The sequence below is a fragment of the Passer domesticus genome, chromosome 23 (genome assembly GCF_036417665.1).
Source record: "Passer domesticus isolate bPasDom1 chromosome 23, bPasDom1.hap1, whole genome shotgun sequence".
Lineage (NCBI taxonomy): Eukaryota > Metazoa > Chordata > Aves > Passeriformes > Passeridae > Passer > Passer domesticus.
Window position 1 is genome coordinate 3,925,360 of NC_087496.1, and position 19,039 is coordinate 3,944,398.

The 19,039-nt window shown below is 46.4% G+C and overlaps 1 protein-coding gene across 5 annotated transcripts in view; it reads right to left on the reverse strand.

Moving 5' to 3' along the window:
• Nucleotides 1-19,039, reverse strand: part of NCAPD3 (non-SMC condensin II complex subunit D3) — a 35,395-nt gene that overhangs the window by 6,744 nt on the left and 9,612 nt on the right. For all 5 annotated transcript variants that reach the window (XM_064397906.1, XM_064397904.1, XM_064397902.1 and 2 more), the window contains exons 14-28: nt 16,833-16,906; nt 15,325-15,459; nt 12,489-12,709; nt 10,304-10,495; nt 9,927-10,024; nt 9,714-9,829; nt 8,248-8,355; nt 7,606-7,720; nt 7,407-7,514; nt 4,320-4,558; nt 3,300-3,379; nt 1,950-2,087; nt 1,495-1,628; nt 1,148-1,347; nt 215-325 (exon numbers count right to left, since the gene is read on the reverse strand). In XM_064397906.1, coding sequence (XP_064253976.1) covers nt 215-325; nt 1,148-1,347; nt 1,495-1,628; nt 1,950-2,087; nt 3,300-3,379; nt 4,320-4,558; nt 7,407-7,514; nt 7,606-7,720; nt 8,248-8,355; nt 9,714-9,829; nt 9,927-10,024; nt 10,304-10,495; nt 12,489-12,709; nt 15,325-15,459; nt 16,833-16,906 — 2,069 coding nt within the window. The remainder of the gene's footprint in view (nt 1-214; nt 326-1,147; nt 1,348-1,494; nt 1,629-1,949; nt 2,088-3,299; nt 3,380-4,319; nt 4,559-7,406; nt 7,515-7,605; nt 7,721-8,247; nt 8,356-9,713; nt 9,830-9,926; nt 10,025-10,303; nt 10,496-12,488; nt 12,710-15,324; nt 15,460-16,832; nt 16,907-19,039) is intronic.

Genomic DNA, 19,039 nt, shown 5'->3' on the forward strand with positions numbered 1-19,039 from the left:
AGCTCTCTTCCTGCCCACGTTCCACACTGAGAGCCTCATCTCCAATCCCTCCACCTCCCACGTTATTTAACACAGTGGCAGTGTCACAACATCCTATCTTCTGAATTCCTCCCTCCTAAGAAGGCTCCTGGTTGTGGCAGTGGTTGCACACCCAGCACATTAACTCCAGAGAGGATCAAAACATCAGGACCGAGAGGAAAACACTTCCCCTTACCCGCAGGCAGTTCATCAGGTCCTTAAGAGCTGGGATCCTCTTCTGCTCCATCAGGGACTTGAGTGACGTGATTATTGGGATGATGTTTTCGATGAAATTCTTCTTTTGAACCTTTTTGTGAACAAGGCATGAACAGTTATGCGAGGCAGTGAAGGAGAAGCCATTCTGTGGCTCCTCAGAGGAGTTATCCCTCCACAGCCAGGGAATCACTGTAATTAAGGCTGCTCTTACACCACACACATGCACAGAGGCTTTTAACCTAAGTGGAGCCTTTTCAGATGCATCACTAAGTCACTCAGATCTCACAGTGAAGGCAAATTGCCCAGAGGTGCAGGAAAATCATTGTTCCGCTCAAATGCCTCACCAAGGAGAGGAGTGGGGAACAAATCCAGCTCAGCACAGCTCCCCTGGCTCCTGGGAAATGCACTTCTGATCCCTCCACCTCCACAACAAGCATCACAAATTCTGCCTTCATATTGTGCTTTTACAAGACACAGCACAGCAAGTGCCTCTCACTGTGGCATTCACGTTCTCTGAAAAAATCCCTTCACCCAGGATTTTTCTCCTGGGAAGCTGAGAAGCCTCAGAGAAAAAGGAAAACAATGTTATCTCATTACTTCTCTTGTGTTTTGCTGCTTTGGAATGTGTTTGGAGATTGTTTACCCACAGGTGATTGTTTCATTGGATTCTGGTGTGAGTTGTTTTTTACTCTTTGGTCAATCAGGGCCAAGCTGTGTCAAGACTCTGGAAAGAGTCAGGAGTTTCTCATTATTATCTTTTTAGCATTCAGTAAGTATCCTTTCTGTATTTTTTAGTATAGTATTCTTTAATATAATACAGTATTATAAAGTAATAAATTAGCCTTCTGAGAGCATGGAGTCAGATGCCTCATTCCTCCCTGCCAAAAGGGTCCCTGCAAATACAATACTTCACCTGTGAGATGAGCTTTTTCTGGGCCACCTGCATGACAGCATTGGCCATGGCCATCTCATCTTCATCAGCCTGAACGTCTTCCTCAGGTTTGGACCTCATACTTGAGAGCTTGATTTCTTTGCAGCTGAGGACTGCAAATGTATCTGAGAGAAGCTCACTGCCTTCCAGGTCCAAAGGAAGGACCTCATCCACAAAGCAAGCTGGAAGACACAGGCAAGAAATAATTTGTTTTCCCAGAAGCAGCAGTGATGGGCAAGCCAGGAGGATAAAACACCTGGATCACGAGGTTTTATACAGACACCAGGTTTTTGTTTGGCAGATTTTTAAAGTCATTTTTAAACCCTTACCTAGGATGCTGTGGCTGATCTTGGTGGTGATGCTGAACCTCTGCTCATCTGTGAAATGGTCCAGCAGGAAGGTGTAGATCCTCATCCTCTTCTCCCTGTTTTCCTTCCCCTTCAGAGAGAAGAGCTGCTTCGCCCTGTGGCAGAGCACGACATTTTACAGAGGCCCAAATCACATTATGCCAGCTCCCAGGAATAATGAGACCTTAAATCAGCCAGGGATATTTGCATGTCACTTTTAAGCCCCATAAACCTGCTAGGACAGCACACAGTCCTACAAATTACACACAGCAGCGTCACAGGGAAGGCAGGGCACAACTCAGCACTGCTTCCCCTGGCTCTTTTCCCTCTGTTGCATGGGTAATTATCAAGTGCCACAAATGCTGTGCTGTCACTGAGCTGCATGGCCAGACAGCCCATAATTTAGCAAAAATCAGCCAGGAATGTGCTCAACTGACCGCAGGCTCTGGGGGAACCTGTTGTACTTCTGATGCTTCTCGTAGCTGTTGAAATGGAAGATGCACTCGATGAAGTGCTGGGAGAACATCACGGGGTTCCTCTTCAGCAAGAGATGCACCAGGCAGAACTCTGCAAACCTGGAGGGGAGGAGAAGAAAGAAATTATCACTGGAGAGTTCCCAAAAGACACCCCTAAGCTGTGTAGGGCTCTCAAGGCTGGAGGATGATTTTCCTCTGCCACATCTCCCTCAATATCACATTTAATTCTTGCCCAGCTCACTGATTTCCACCCTTTTCTCAGAGGGACAGACATTTCCAGCATCCACAGCACCACTCATTTTTATGGCCATTAAAGCAAACTGAGTCAGAAATAAATCTGAACTTGAATCCAGGCACAGCATTTTAATTATTTAAATACCCTGAGTTCCACTGTGGCTGAGACACAGCAGTCAGCAACAAGTTAATCACCAAAGGTCCTGCAAGAGCTGCAAGGGAACCCCAGGCTTGAAGAAAGTGGTTTTGTCTGGATGCAGTCTCCAAATGCAGATGCAAATGAAAAGGCTCCCAAAGAAATGGGAGGAACACGATGCTGCAATGCCACCATCTACTGGAAAGACATTTTTAGATATAAGAGACACTGAAGAGAAAAGGAAATGTGAATGGTAATTGACAAAAGGTTGATGGTTCTGGGAATATCCATCTCAGATTGACTGTTCCAGGCAGAAACAAGCAGCAAGGTGTCCAGTCCTCCTCTGTAACCCTAATTTCTACATGACCTCCCCACCTGAGAGAAACCTGCCCCACTCATTTCTCACATAACAGAGCAGCTGGAGACCTTGAAACCTTCAAAAACTTCATAAGCATGCACTTAAAATGAGAGTGCATAATTCCTCTGACACATCATTTGACAGGTCATTCCTCTGACAATTACAAGATGTGGCAGAAGGCTGAAAAGGCAAGGAATGCAATATAAGAAAAAGAAAACTGCAACAAATATTTAATCTTAGTTCTTAAACAAATCCAGCACTTGAGATAGAGCCTGTCAGAAAACCACAAGATTTCACAAGGCTCTGTCTACCAAAAATTCCTTTTTTTCTGGATAACTGAGTCCTAAATAGAGCAGAGCTGAACATTCCCAAGGACACTCTTTGGGACTTGCAAAGGACCTGGAGAGAGGCTCATCACCTCTCTGGCACCTCGGCAGACCCTAAAGGAAGTACAGAGGTTAGGGGGATAATCTGATTTATCACTGGCATTTCCCTTCACAATGTGAAGGTGCCAAGACCGAGACAGGTTTTGAGACATCTCTGACCTTCACCTCCTCCCTTATTTCACAGCTGAGATTTTTACCTGGCAATATCTGGGTCTGGATCCACCAAGACACTGACAAACCGAAAGAAGAGACAGTCCTTCCATTTCACAAACTCCTCCTGTGAAAAATCAGCACAAATCAACAACCTAAACCAGGAAAACTTAGTGTGAACCTCCACATCGTAGTCAGGTAAATGATCAAGCTGTAAAACCTCAGCCAGGGGCACATAAAATAAACCCCAAAACAGCCCCAAGTGTTTTGGGGGATGCTGTAAGCAGCATAAATGCCTCAACAGCACACTGAGGTTTATCCCAGGTATGAAGAATAAAGTAGAAAAATCTGTTCTTCCACCCCATGGCAGGTGTGCTCTTCAACAAGGTTTTCAGAGCCAAATGCACTCCAAACCTGCCCTCATGTGAACTAGGAGGGTAAACAACTCCAGCCTCTCAATATTCACACCTTCAGAACAATCAGCAGAGACAGCAAGAGAAAAAAAAAAAAGGCATAAAGGCATTGTGGTGTGTGGATACTGACAGCCTGGTCAGAGAGAAAAGCCAGATAAACCTTCCCAAGAATTATGCTGGGGAGTTTTGAGAAGGCTGAGAGAAAGAATTAAACCAATCTTGCAGCTGGTGTTTTGAACAGTAGTTTTCTCATAAGATGTTTACCAAAGGATGTCTCCTTAATTAGCCAACGGTGTGAGGGGTGTTGATTAAATGACCAATCAGGTCCACCTGTATCAGAACAGTGTATAGAAGAATTAATTTCTAATAAAGACAGGTTAGTCTTCTGAAGAGACATAGAGTCTGTGTGTTGTTCAACCCCATCCCTAACACAGCAACAGTGGTGCTTGTTACAGCCATCAACAGAGGAGTGAAACTGGAGGGATTTCAAAGAAATCAAGACGAAAAAAGTTGCAACCACTGACCAAAAACAACCTCATTATCCCACTGAGGTGCTGTCCATTCAACTGCAGAAAACCCACTCCCTAAACCCAGCCTTAAACACCCTAAACTCAGGATTAAAGACACCCTGAGCCTGCAGAGCGCCGCCATCACCTGCAGCAGGTTGGTGAGCAGGATGAGGGTCTGCCTGCGGATGAAGGGGTGCGGGTCGCGCAGGCACAGGGAGATGTTGGGGATGTATCTGTCCCCCAGCGAGGTGTAGCGCACGCACAGGTCGCACAGCACCAGCGCCGCGTTGTTGCGCACGGCCACGTCCGGAGACACCTCCAGCTCCCGCGCCAGCGCCGCGATGCACTTCTTGGCCAGCTCCTCGTGCTGCAGGCACAGCTTCCCTGAAAAACAGCCCCTCTGGTGATGCCCGGCATTCTAGGCTTTGTGGTTTTCAGAGCCTGGCACATCCCAGGTAATATTTGCCATCTGTGTGGCAGTTGTCTCCTGTTCAGGGGCAGTTTTCCTTATCTCTTCCACACCCACTCCTCCCTCTGGGCAGACATCTGCTGATAACAGGCCATGAAATGTCCCTGCATGGCTGATAAGACATCTGCTGATAACAGGCCATGGAATGTCCCTGCATGGCTGATAAGACATCTGCTGATAACAGGCCATGGAATGTCCCTGCATGGCTGATAAGAACTGCAGCATCCCATTGGGAGATGTGAGCCCAGAGGGAGGAGCCAAGCATTCCTACTTGGATATAATCTGAGATTCTGGAACACCAGCACAGCTTCTCCACTGGATTTCCCAGAGGAACAGCAGCTGCCTCTTCCACTGGATCTTCAGAGGAAGACTGCACCCTTCTACAGGATCCCTGCTCCAGCAGAACCACTCCTGGCACTGCAGGAGGGCTGAGCCACAATTCCAATGGGACTGCTGCCAGCACCCTGACCCACAGGGTGCCAGGCTGTGCTCTGACTCTGTCAGTGTTGTTTTAGTTTTCTGTATTGTTTATTTTATCTTTTTATATTCTTCCCTAGTAAAGAACTGTTATTCCTGCTCCCATATTTTTTGTCTGAGAGCCTTTTAATTAAAAATTTATAGCAATTCAGAGTTGCGGGGGGTTTCCTTTCTCCATTTCAGAGGAGGCTCCTGCCTTCCTTAGCAGACACCTGTCTTTCCAAACCAAGACAGCACAGCTCTAAGCACTGTGTAAAGTCTAGTGAACTCTTCACATTGTGGTCAGACAAAACAATTTCTCTCTGGATTTGTGATCCAAGGACACCCAACAGCCTCAGGCCCCAAAAAGTACAAACAAAAGTGGACTGGGAGGAAGCAAACTATGATTGACTGCATTAGCTGAAGCTGTAATTGGAGGCTTAACCCCTGCTATGCAAATAGACCAAACTTAAATCTGTCTGAAAACCTCACTGTGGCAGTCATATTTTCTGGAAAAAGCCCTTGCCCAAGATGCTTCTCCTGGAAAGATCAGAAGCCTCAGAGAAAAAGGAAAACAATTATCTGCTTTTCCTGTGTTTTGCTGCTTTGGAATGTGTTTGGAGATTATTTACCAACAGGTGATTGTTTCATTGGTTTAACGTGAATAGTTTTGACTTAATGACCAATCAGGGCCAAGCTGTGTCAGGACTCTGGAAGGAGTCATGAGTTTTCATTATTATCTTTTTAGCCTTCTGTAACTATCCTTTCTGTATTCTTCAGTATAGTTTAGCATAGTATTCTTTAATACAATATAGTACCATAAAATAATAAATTGGCCTTCTGAAAACATGGAGTCAGATTCATCATTCCTTCCTCCATCTGGGAACCCCACAAATACAAGACTTCACGACCATCATCCCTTTTGGGTTTAGCCTCTGTAACCCTGCCCAAGGTGCATCTATTAAAGGCCTTTAATAAATCCCCATTTATTCTCTTAACTCTGTCTAGCCTCTGTTCTAAGCAGCCACTCCAAGGCACCACCAGAGCAGCAGAGCTGGGATTTATTCTCCTTCCCAGCCCAGTATGCTGCCTCCAAAACGAGCCAGGGAAGGAATCAGGAAGTAAACAAGGGAATAAACAAGAAACTCATGCTGGAACTTGATGAGCAATCTACACGATCTCTCAGGGAGATGGTACACCAAGTTCTTCCAAACTCCCCTTAGACCTATAGAGTGGGTCTCCATGCCAAATTCCCTCCTTCACAGCAAACTATTTCTGTGTACAGGGTATTATTCAAAGCAGCTAAAAAGAACAGCCCCAGCTGTCATAGGCATAGCAGGGAGACACCCACCTCTGAGAGCATCACTGAACCAACCTAAAATAAAATAGCCTGCAATAGTTCTAACATCACTTCTCCCTGTTCCCAAGCTCTGCACAGAAGTATTAAACTTTCCAAAGCAATTAAGGGAAGAATAATGCTGCCTGTCTGCAAAAGAAACTTGTTCCTAACCATGGAAGTATTAAAACCCAGAACTTTCACTTGGTACTCCTCAGAATCCTGGGAATGCAGCTGGCCAGGCTGCTCTGAAAGCAGCATTTCCCTCTTGTTGAGAAGAACAAGAACTTGAGTGCAGTCATTCTGCTCTAAGCTACATCAACAGCACCAAGTTTTCTTCACTTACTCTGGAGCATCTTACTGAAAGTGAGATGATCCTTCAGCTCCCAAATCTGAGCACAAGGACAGCACAGCTCTGGGGGATATTGCTAATTATTGACCACTATTAATGCATTAAGCACCTGGAGAAGCAGAGCTGGCAGGGTTCTGATGGTTTGCCCAACTTGTTTCCATGGATATTTGCATTGCTAAAAGCTCTGAGCTGGGCTAATGCCAACAGAGCACTGGGGCTCTCTGTACACAACTGCCAGAGCTTTACATGGAATTATTTAGGTTGGAAAAGACCTCTGGGATCATTGAGTCCAACCTGTGAGTGATCCCTGCTCTGTCACCCAGTCCAGAGCCCTGAGTGCCACATCAGGCATTCCAGGGATTGGGACACCAAACCTCCCTGAGCAGCCCATTCCAATGTTTAACCACCCTTTCCATGGGGAAATTCTTCCTCATGTCCAACCTGACCCTCCCCTGGAGGCAGTTTCCTCTTGTCCTGTCCCTGTTCCCTCCCTCCTGCCAGGGAGCTGCAGAGCGACAAGGTCCCCCCTGAGCCTCCTTTTCTCCAGGATTCTGGGCAGAACTTCACCAGAAAGGCAGAGATACACAAAGGCCCATTTTTAGGGCAGGGTGGCACTTACCTAAAGTGATGAGTGCGTGAGCCCTGACCACGGGAGGCATGGCTGAGCCCCTGAACTGGGACAGTGGCTGGGAGCTGGCCATCTCCTCGCTGTCTGTGCAGGCAGACACTGGAAAAGAACAGGCCAGGCATGGAAACAGGGCCTGGCACACCGTGGTGCCTGCAAATGCAAAGCTAAAGGCAGAGGGAGAGTGGCTCACCTTGGTCCTTGCTGCCAGAAGAGGCCAGGATGGACTGAACCAAAAGGAAGATGTGTTTGTCCACCTTGGCTGGGCACAGCTGGGCAGCCTCACCCAGCAGGAAGAGGTGTCTCACCTGCAGAGAGAAAGAGCACTGCAGCCAAAAGGCAGAGGCTGATCTGAAATTAAGCCAGCAGGAGTCGGTTCTTCTCCAAAAAACAACTCAAAATTCCCTCAGTCCCTTCAAGGCAGTGGCTGGAGAACAGAAGGGAGGCTTTGGAACAGAAATCCTGGGTGGGTGTGTTTAATATGCTCCAACACTCCCCCCACATCTAATGAGACTGAAATACTCCTCAAAGCATTCCATGCATCTCCTCCAAACAGATCATCTCAGAAGTTTGAGTGGAAAAGCAAGGATAAAAACCACGTCATATATTAAAAATACATGGGGTGCCATGTCCTTAAAGAAACTGCTGGTGTGTAAAACTGCTGTGGGCTCCCAGGCCCCCAAATACAAGATTTCATCACACACACACAGGCCCTGCACGCTCCTCTGATCCCAGTTCTTGGCATGGATTTTGAGGAACACCAGCTCCAGGCACACCTCCACCCTTTAATCCCCTTCAAGGGTTATTTATTTAAAATAATAATCCCCAAACTTACCAAGAGATCTTCCTGCAGCTGCCCTGCTCCATCCTCTTTGAGGACTATGCTGGAGATGTAGCTCTCACAGGTGGATACCAAATCTCCACACACCTGGTTGAGCAGCTCCTGTTCCATAATTAAACAAAATTAATTCAACACTTTATTAATTAAACAAAAGGTAGCTGTAATATCTGTCCACACATGAATCCCTAATATCAAAGTCTTTATGTGCTTTTAATAATCTGGATCCCATTAAAATCAATCTGACAGTGCCTCAGAGCTTTAAAATTCTCCCTGCACATCAAAGGATGTGTGCAAGTGTCAAAACACCTTGGAAAATTTGGCTTTAAATGATCCACAGGCCCAAGTTTACTTCATTATAGAAATCACACAGACTTAAACAAAAAGGATTTAGGCGACTGTTTCATGTGCACCCAACACATTGGAGGTGTCTGTGGGAATTTTTAGATGTTGCTTGAAAAAAGCAGCTCCATTAACCAAGAAAACATGGTATGAATTCCAAAAAGTGGAGGGGAAACCCATGAAAAGCAGATTATCTACAACACTGTGGTGAATATAAAGCATCATGTCTGGGTTTCCACCATCTAAAAGTGGTAATTTTAATAACCAAATACATATATAAATGGTAACTGTTAGATTTGTGAAGTGACCAACTACAGGGACATCTGCACTTCATTTTAAGCCAACACTCTGTTGTGGCTATAACTACAGGGGAGGATTTTCTGATAGTCAATTTAAAAACCCAGAAACCATCACCCCCACCCTGGCTTCTGAGGCACAGAGGGCTCAGTTCTGCCCATTATTTACTAAACTTGATTGGGATGCTTATTATAAAAGAGCTGCCATCTACACTGAAAGAGAAATATAAAACAGGCACGAACAGAAATCATCAGGGACAGAGACCTGCATCAATTTTGGCTTCTCTGCAATTGTGTCCAGGCTGAGATTTTTATTTTACCAACAAAATATGGCCTAACTTCCCACTATGGGAGCAGAACAGAGCTGTGGCATAAAACAAATGGAGGCAGAAAAAAGTTATGAGCAAGTTGTGAACTCCCTGTTTGGTCTCCAGGATGAAGTCAAGGAAATATGTGTATTTCCAGCAGCTCTGATGGAGAATACAGAGATTACAGCATAAATCTGTGGCTTCAAACTGGACCAAGCACAGCAACTGGTTTCCTTTAGGAAATTTCCTTTAGGAGTTCTGTAAACTTGGGCAAAAGGCAAATGCAAGGTATTTCAGAGGTGTGTGGGGGAATACATTTGAAGGCAGAAGATTTCTTACAAGCCCAGGCTCAGCCCCAGGATGTTCTCTGCACAGAGGCAGAGCTGAGCAGAGCAGGCTCGAGCTGCTGGAAGCAGAGCCCCTTTTTTAGAACTCATCATCCCACAGCCTGCAGACAGCAGCAGACACCCCCTGAGTGGGGAACAGGCTATTTTAAAAGGTGTATTTTAAGTCCCACCTGTGTCTCCTCTGGTGCAGCTACAGAGGCCTGGCAGAGCTTCTGCAGGGTCTCCACAGCTGGGCTGATCACCTCCAGGGGACACTGAGACTCCTTCAGCCAGCTCTGGATGTTCTCTGGGCACAAGATCACATAGAAAACCAGGGTTTTTTTCCAAACTTTTCAAGTGTTTGTGGAGGCACAAAGCCTCTGCAGGTGGCCAGGGCCACTCACCCTTCAGCCCCTCGCAGCTGCTCTTGGGGAGGTGCTTTGCCACGTGCCCAATGACACACAGGACATGTCCCACGGTGTCACTGCTCGTGCTCTGCTGCCTGCAAAACCAACAGGGAGCTCTGAGCCACTCCACCAAACCACAGTGAGCAGCCCTCTCATCTGGGACATGCATTATTAAGGCAGACCTGTCAAAGCCAATGAAAACTCAGAGGGCTTGAGGAAAGGGTTGGTTACTGCAAATCTCAAAGCCTTTGCTGGATTTCCAGCTGCAGAAGTGACAGTTTGAAGGAAAAACTGGGATTTGAGCAGCTACAAGGCAATCTGTGGAAGGGCACTGAGGGCTCCCTGGCAGCATGGAGCTCAAAGCACACACTGACCTGCTGACACTGTCCCAGGAATCAATGATCTTGGAATAATCCAGCTTGGGGGAAGAGCCAGCCACCTTGGCAAGCAGCATCCAAGCTGCCCTGGAATGTTCTGTCTCCACGTGAGACATGACATTATTGATGAAAGTGGAGGTGAACTTCTTCTGCTTGGACCACATAAAGAAGGCTTTGCTCAGGTAACGGCTGCAGGGAGGAAAGGAAAGTTTAGGGAGGAATAAAATCCAGTCAGTAAAATCCAGGAAAAATCCAACACAACAAAGCTGCTATTGCCTGGCATTGCCACAATTCACACTGAAAACTTCCAAATTTCCACATATTTTCACTACAGGAAAATGGCATTCCTACTTGGATGTTGTGATCTGGGGCAGTAAAGACAGAAGGTCCAACTGGTCCCACAATACATCAGGAAATTATAATTTCAGTGATTTGTAACCAAAACTTTCCAGCAGTTGTTATTTAATACCCAGAGTCATAATGATGCCTCAGGTTTTAGCTTTTATATTTTTCAGGTTCTGTGCTGTTTAGTGTGTGGGTCTGGGTTCACGTCAGGGGATGGGGAGCTCTGCACAGAGCAGGGAGACAAAACAATTCCTGCTCCAGCTGGGCACCAAGGACAAATGATCCAAATCTCAGCCCAGGAGCACAAACCCCGTGGGCTGGAGAGAGAAAAACAAGCAGGATGGGACTGCAGGGGCTGCAGCTGGGGTTGGACACTGAACTGCAATGTGCACATGGAGCAGAGCTGATCACAGGGAGAGACCCCGGGAGTGCTCGTGCATTTTGGGACCATTTGGGTTCATCTTGGGTTCATTTTGGGACCATTCTGGTTCATCTTGGGTTCATTTTGGGACCATTTGGGTTCATCCTGGGTTCATTTTGGGACCATTTGGGTTCATCCTGGGTTCATTTTGGGACCATTTGGGTTCATCTTGGGTGCAGCCCTGGCTGGGCTCTTGTGCTGCCCAAGGTGCATCCATGGAGATCCTTTTAATAAATCCCTGCTTTATTCTTTAACTCCATCTAGTTTCTGCTCCACTTCAGCCTTCACAAGGCATCAATAGAATGGCGTAAATTGGAAGGGACCTTGAAGATCATCTCATTCCACCCCCTGCCATGGATAAGGGCACCTTCCACCAGACTGGAGTGCTCAGAGCCCCATCCAGCCTGGCCTTGAGGGCTCCCTGGGATAAAGGCACAGCAGAGTCATGTCAGGCATCACAGCCTGCTCGTTTTTCTGCACAACCCTAATTATCTACTCCACGCTGGTGGAGCTGTGAGATTTCTCAAGCTGCAAGGTCCTGCAGGGTCAGGAGGAAGAAGGTGCCAGGAATGTGCAAACCCTGTTAGAAAATGGCCCGAATTAGAACAGTGACAGCTCCCCACACTGGCACGGCAGCACCACCAGTGCCCCATCTGCTATTTCTGAGCTATTATGCCCTGTTGACTAATAAACATACAGCTGTCTTTAATCAATGTTGTGTCCTTGTCATGCTGTGTGTCATCCCATTTCTCCCTCTCCTTCCCACGGCAGGCAGGATAATTCGATTTGTCACAAGACAAGTAACATATTGTACATAAGAATTAATACAAGGTGATGTTCTTGCTTTATATATCCTCTCTCACTTCTGTCAGAGGAACACCTCCATTTGACTTAAATATTCATGTGCTACCAGTGCATCCAGCATGGGATGTAACAAAGAGCACTCCAGTCCAGGGGGAGAGCACAGGTAACAGGAGCAGCAGGTGAAAACACCTGACAAAGCAAAGCTGAACTCTTCTTGTCCATGCTCAACAGCCCTGTCCTGGGAGCTGGCAGGGCAACACAAGCACCTCAGCGTGGTGGTTTCCATCCCCAGAATGATGCTGAGGCTTCCAAGCAGGGAGTTTGAGCAGCCTCAAAGAAATCCCTGAGAAAAATTTGGTTTCTTGTCGTCACACAGCAGACAGCACGTGCATTTTAACAGGGTGTGTGTGAGCTGTGGTACCTCACAGTCTGTGGGCACACAGGGAATGAGAACACAAACTCAGGCTCTTATCTTAGTCCTCACTCAATAGGTAATTTCCTTCTGTAAAGGAAAAGTTGTGTATTCTAATAGGATTAAAAGTGAAAAAAAAAATCCCTTTGGGGTTTATCCCTGAATGTTAACAGAGGCAAGGGAGGGAAAAATGCACTTACCTGAGCTCCTGGCTTTCTGAAGACAGCAGGGAGAGCAGATCCCACGCCAGCTCCTGCCTCCCATCATCACTCCTGGATTTATGGTAAGGTTTTATGTGCTGCAGCAAGAGCTGATCAAGGCAATCCAAGGCCTTTTCTTGGACAGAGCTTTCTGCATCCATCACCACAGGCACCACTCCGTCCAACCAGGCCTTCTGCACCAGGACATTGCTCTGCTGAGACTGAGAGAAACACATTTTTAAATCATTAGGTGATCCCAAATTGCATGGGTAAGACCAGCAAAGGCCTCCAGGTTCAGCTACAAACTTTGAAACTTGAATTTTAATCAAGCTCAGCAGTGTGGCAGCAGGTGGGACAGGGAAAGTCAGCATCACAAGGTCTTTAATCATCTCTATGATAAATACCTGGTGTTTCTGCTAAAGTACTGCAACACTTTGTTTTGAGACTCTATAAAGAATTATAACAGGTTTGCAATAAGGCTGTACAGCAGATGATTTAGCACTAAAAAAAAAGAGCTTTGCTTAATATAAACCCTGTGCTCCAAGCCCGAGTTACAAACCCCTTGTGAATAAATAGAAAAGAAAGAAAAATATAGCATTGCTATCATCCACACATTACATCTGAAAGTGATTCAGGGTTTTTTTTAACTTGAGAAGGCCAGCAACATAAACATTTTCTTCATGACACATAAATCAACAGCCAGAAAAATCAGTGTTTCCAACAGTTGGAAGCACTCTGCATAAATCACAAGTAGGTATCAGAGTGAGTCATGACTTCCGAGTCAAAAGGTAATGAAAAGAATTAGAGCAGCCTAAAATGCAGCTCCCAGAGTGAATAACTGATTGGTGAGGTCCCTCCTGCTTTCCCCCCTCCTGGGTGTGGCAGAATTCCCATTCCCCTTGATGCCTTAGGATTTTGGCTTCTGTATTTTTCAAATCCTGAGCTGCTTTAGGGTATAACTCTAAACTCCATATAGAGTGTCAGCTACTGTTTATTCAGACAAAACAATCCCTCCAGGGCTCTAACTCGAGGGCAACTCACTGTATAGGGCCCCAAAAAGTACAAACAAAAGTGAACTGGGTGAGGAGGAAACGGGGGGAATACTTCATTAGCTGAAGGTGTAATTGGAGAATTAACCCCTGGTGTGTGAAGGGACCAAACTTATTACTGGGAATCAAGGGTAACCCCCGTGGCAGGGAGAAATGGCAGAGAGGACTCCACTGATATCAGAAGGCTAATTAATTACTTTATTATACTATATTATTCTATACTATACTACACTACATCTAAACTGAATCTGCACAAAGCACTCAACTCAACTGTGACTGTCAGCCCTCAGTCCCAACTCACACACACACCTGGCCCTGACAGGCCAAGGAAACAAAACACCTTCACTCTGGGTAAACAATCTCCATATTGCATTCTACTTTGGCACAACACAGGTACAGCGAATGAGATAAGAATTGTTTTGATCACTCTTTTCTCTGCTTCTCTCAGGTTCAGAGAATGTGAATCCCACAACTTATAACTGTGTGAAAAACTTGTGACCATTGTCCAGCTTGGGTGTAGCTTCTGGGAGGCTTTGACTGCCCAAGGTGCAGCTATTGAAAGTCTTTAATTGTCCTGGATTGCAAGGCAAGATGTGTTCTATTTGCCATCTGTGTGGCAGTTGTCTCCTGTTCAGGGGCAGTTTTCCTTACCTCTTCCACACCCACTCCTCCCTCCAGGGAACATCTGCTGATAACAGGCCATGGAATGTCACTGCATTCCTGATAAGACATCTGCTGATAACAGGCCATGGAATGTCCCTGCATTCCTGATAAGACATCTGCTGATAACAGGCTGTGGAATGTCCCTGCATGGCTGATAAGAACTGCAGCATCCACTGGGAGATGTGAGCCCAGGGGAGGAGCCAAGCATTCCTACCTGGATATAATCTGAGATTCTGGAACACCAGCACGGCTTCTCCACTGGATTTCCCAGAGGAACAGCAGCTGCCTCTTATTCCACTGGATCTTCAGAGGAAGACTGCACCCTTCTACAGGATCCCTGCTCCAGCAGAACCTCACCTGGCACTGCAGGAGGGCTGAGCCACAATTCCAATGGGACTGCTGCCAGCACCCTGACCCACAGGGTGTCAGGCTGTGCTCTGACTCTGGCAGTGTTTTATTTTACTGCATTGTTTATTTTATCTTTTTATTTTCTTCCCTAGTAAAGAACTGTTATTTCCTGCTCCCATATTTTTTGCCTGAGAGCCCCTTAATTTGAAATTTATAGCAATTTGGAGGGGGGGGGGTTCACATTCTCCATTTCAGGGGAGACTCCTGTGTAGAGAGCATTTTGAGTAGATATTGTGGCCTGCTTGCACAACCCTGAAAAAGGCACGCTTGCAGTGTATGTGCCCGCTGCAGAAAAAATACTGTCCTTGGGCAAAAAATATGAGAAAGTTTGCCTGCTGTACCCAAGGGTAAGGGATGGTCTGAGGATGTGAGAAGATGAGAAGCAAGACGTTCTTATAACGATGCCAAGCTGAGCTACACGACCAAGATATGTTAAGAAATGCTCTTTGTTTTGTGCACAGTGCTTTGTGGCCAATCAGGTGTTCACTGTATTATGATAGAAATGTACCCTTAGATTTGTAATAAACGAGCACTGATCACACCTCTATGAGAATTCAACCTTTGTCTCCAAAGCGCTCCCTCCTTTTCCCCCCTACCCCCTCTCTTTCTTTACTCCTCCCTTCCTCAGCACCCACCCATCTTTCCCAACCAAGACATGACATAAACACCCCTGTAACGACGCCAGCGTTGCCCAGGCTGGGCTGGGGGCAGCTCACCAGGAGCAGCTCGGTGATGGAGAGCAGCGCCTGCTTCCGCACGGACACGGCGGGGTCCCGGCAGCGCTCGCGCAGCACGCCCAGCTCCTCGCCCGTGCAGGGCACCACCCCCTGCTTCAGGAGGCTCACCAGCACCTGCCAGGCAAACAGCAGCACTCAGTTGCATTTCAAAGCTCCCATGAAGAGCTCCCATCTACACTGGTGTCTGCAAGGTGTTTGGTTGGGTTCAAGTTCCATGCTGGTGTTGCCAATTTCACCGATAATCACAAACCACGTGTGCTCTACTTGTACAAAGTCCTTGGGGCAGCTTAAGAACAAGTGGTCAAAAAACCCTTGTCCTCCCCACTGCTTTGCAGCCTTGAAAATATTTTCATTAATTAAGGTAGGAACACTTTACCCGAATAAAATTACAGGCATCTCATTGCACTTGCCTTGACATTTGGAGCAATTGCAAGGAGGGTAATTGGGAGTCCAAACCCAACTGATCCCACCTTGACCCCCACTGTCCTATTTAGGCTTAGAAGTTCCTGTTTCACTAGAATGCAGTTGCCATGAATTTCCTTCTTTGTCCCCAAATGCCCTCCCATTTTGGACCTCACTTATGGTGTTGACCCACCCATTTAGGCTCAGCTGGGCTGGGCATGCCAGGGGCACTGGGTGGCAAAGCAAAAATACAATTTACCCCCTGCCAACAGCAGCCAGAGATTCATCGCACCCCGAGTGAAGCATATTAAAGATTCATGAGTGCTGGGCACAACCAGAGATGGAAAATGAATCAGAAAACATCACTGAAGTCACTGCTGCTCTGGAACAGCAGCTGGAGAGGGAGAGTGTCACAATTTCCCCTTGAAAGTAACGTGCCTCTTGTATGAGCCACTGTTTTTACTTCGTAATAAGGAAGAGGGATTTATTTTTATTCTCAATCAGAAAGCATTAAAATATGAATTGCAAAGCCCTAACTGGGAAGCTCAAATCAGTGTGTGAATTGAGGGGGAAGAGCTGGGGTGAAGAGGACTAACAGAGGAAGGCAGTCAGCAGCAGACACCTTTTTTTTAAGACAAGGAAATTTCCATTGAAGCATCTCTCTTTAAAAGCTAATGACTTCATTAAAGAAATGAACAGCAAGGAAAGCAGCACAGAGCTCAAAAAGAGGCTGGATATAACCTAATCCCTTTGCTAACAAGGTCAAAACAAACTAAGCAGCTAATATGCTTCAGTTTATGAGGAAGTCTCTTAATTGAAATGCCTATTGACATTTGACAAGAGCCTCTCCTTGCAAATGACGGAATAACAGAATGCCAGCAAGGGTACTAGAGAAATTTCCATCATTATGCCTGCATTATTTACTTATCAGGAGCTAGTAAACAAGATCCTAAATGCCTGCAGGGAGAGCAGGAAGCTACAAGTGGGCAAAGTGACAGAGTTTGCAGCAAAGCTGTGGCCTAATTAATTATTTAACAATTTGGGGTAATCACTGAGAGCAGGGAAGGATGCAAACGCCACCCTACCTGCAGAGCAGATTTCCTCACGTTGGTTTTCTCATCTCCAGCTCTCACTCTCAGCATGGCCATGATTTCTTTTCCTAGCCAAAATGAGGATAAAAAGGAATTACCCCCACGAAGAAGGAATTACCCACAGCACCAGCTGGAACCACACAACCCCAGGATGGTTTGGGTGGAAGGGACCTCAAAGCCCATCCTGTTCCACCCCTGCCATGGCAGGGACACCTTCCACTGTCCCAGGCTTCTCCCCATCCAGCCTGGCCTTGGGCACTGCCAGGGATCCAGAGGCAGCCACAGCTGCTCTGGGCACCCTGTGCCAGGGCCTGCCCACCCTAAAGCAGCACAAACCCAGGGCAAAAACTCACTCAGATGGTCCCCCAAAACTTTCAGAAGGCCTGAACAATTAAAATCACCCAAAGCAATCCAGAATGAGGCATAAACCAGATGGAAAAACAAACCCAAACCATTTCCCCACTTCTTTCATTTGAAAACTCATCTTAATATATCACAAAAGAAAATGATGGAACAAATTACTTCAGACACACAGCAAAAGAAAAATTTAAAAAGGGTGAATCTGTAATTTCTGACCTCTTCATTTGTCTACACAAAAGATGTCAGGCTCCCTTCAGAGCCTGATGAGCCAGGCACAGTCTGTGGCTCAGGTAACCCTGGTACCTGTGGGAAGAGCTCCCTGGGCAGAGCTCAGACAGAAGGAGCCAGCACAGAGCCAGGGGAGGCTCTGCAGAGCTCAGAACACCCACAACCTCCTGGGAGTTTTGCCTCGGAGCTGCACACAGCAGCAAGCATTAATGTATGAACTGCTGTGTGCTACAGAGGGAAAATGACTCCATTTGTTAATTCCTAGAGGCTGCAGAATGCAAAGCTGCAAAGAACCACCCCAGAGTCTGCAAGGAAACCAGAACACATCTCTCTTCCCTGGATGTCATGTTGGGGCTCCAATTTCACTCTGCACAGCCACATTCATACTTATTTCTGCATGTTGGCATGGAAAAAATACATCATCAAGGCAAAAAGTTATTAAATGGCACACAACGGAATACACAGATCAATTATTTCTCACATTTTGAATCACTGGGCTATTAACTGGCCATAAGGACTTCAAGCATTTTATCATGGCTTTTAAGGTTTTTATTTATTGCTGTTTGTCAGATTTCCCAAAGATATGCCAAATTTGGAGATCTGTTACTTAGAGATTCACATGGACATCCATCCTGTTGCCATTAAAAATAGGATTAGTCACAGGGAACTAAGCAAAACTAGCTTAAAAATACATTTTTACCAAAAGGAAGCAAAGGGACTTTGATCTGGGCTTTCTTAATGGGCAGCTAAGTGCAGTTTCCATCCTCTTCCCAAGAGCAGCTGCACAGGAAGAGCACAGAACCTTCCCACTGCAAGATTTTGCTGCTAAAATAGTCCAGTCTTGTGAAGGTGACCAAATAATCACACTTTGACATTGATTTTTCTAATGTAGAAAAGGGGGGGGGGGACCAAACAACAAAACAACCAAAAATCCCAAGTTCTAAAGAACTCTTAAGGGAAGGGAATGTTTGCTGCTGGTGGGCAGAGGGAACTCTGCAGTGCACACCTCACCTTGCAGGTTACCCCACCCTTCTTATCTCTGCCCTTGAGCATGTTCTGACTATCCCTGGCTGAGATTTATTTATTTTCTGAAAGAAATGAGCTGTTTGGTCTTCAGAGGAGAGCAAAATTAGCACAGGCACAAGCCAAGCACAGGCATGGGCCAGACAGCTTTGCTAATGCACCTTGACTGCCTCGGAGAGCCCTGCATTCCACAATCCTCTGGAGCTCCAGACAGTCTTTTTTCACTCCAGCCTTTTCTTAATTTGTTTTGCCAAGTGCCAAGTGTGTGCTCAGCTGGGTATCAGAGACAATCCCAGGCATCCTCTGGCACGAGGAGCCCGCAACTAAACAGGGAATTCACAATACCTTGAGTGGCCTGGAGGACTTTTCTGTCTGAGGGAACAGATTAAGGAAATTTATCAGCAGAGAGTGTTTGAAAAAGGGAGCTTTCAACGGGGGGAGATTGGAGCCTGGCTCCTGGAGATAGGGAGGGAGATCCCAAGTGAGGAGCAGCGTGGAACAAAGGCAGCACTGCAGGATGTGAGGCAAGCAGAGAATTGAACTGTCAGCAGTTCAAGGGAGGTGAACAGCAAGAACTGAGAGCGCAGATG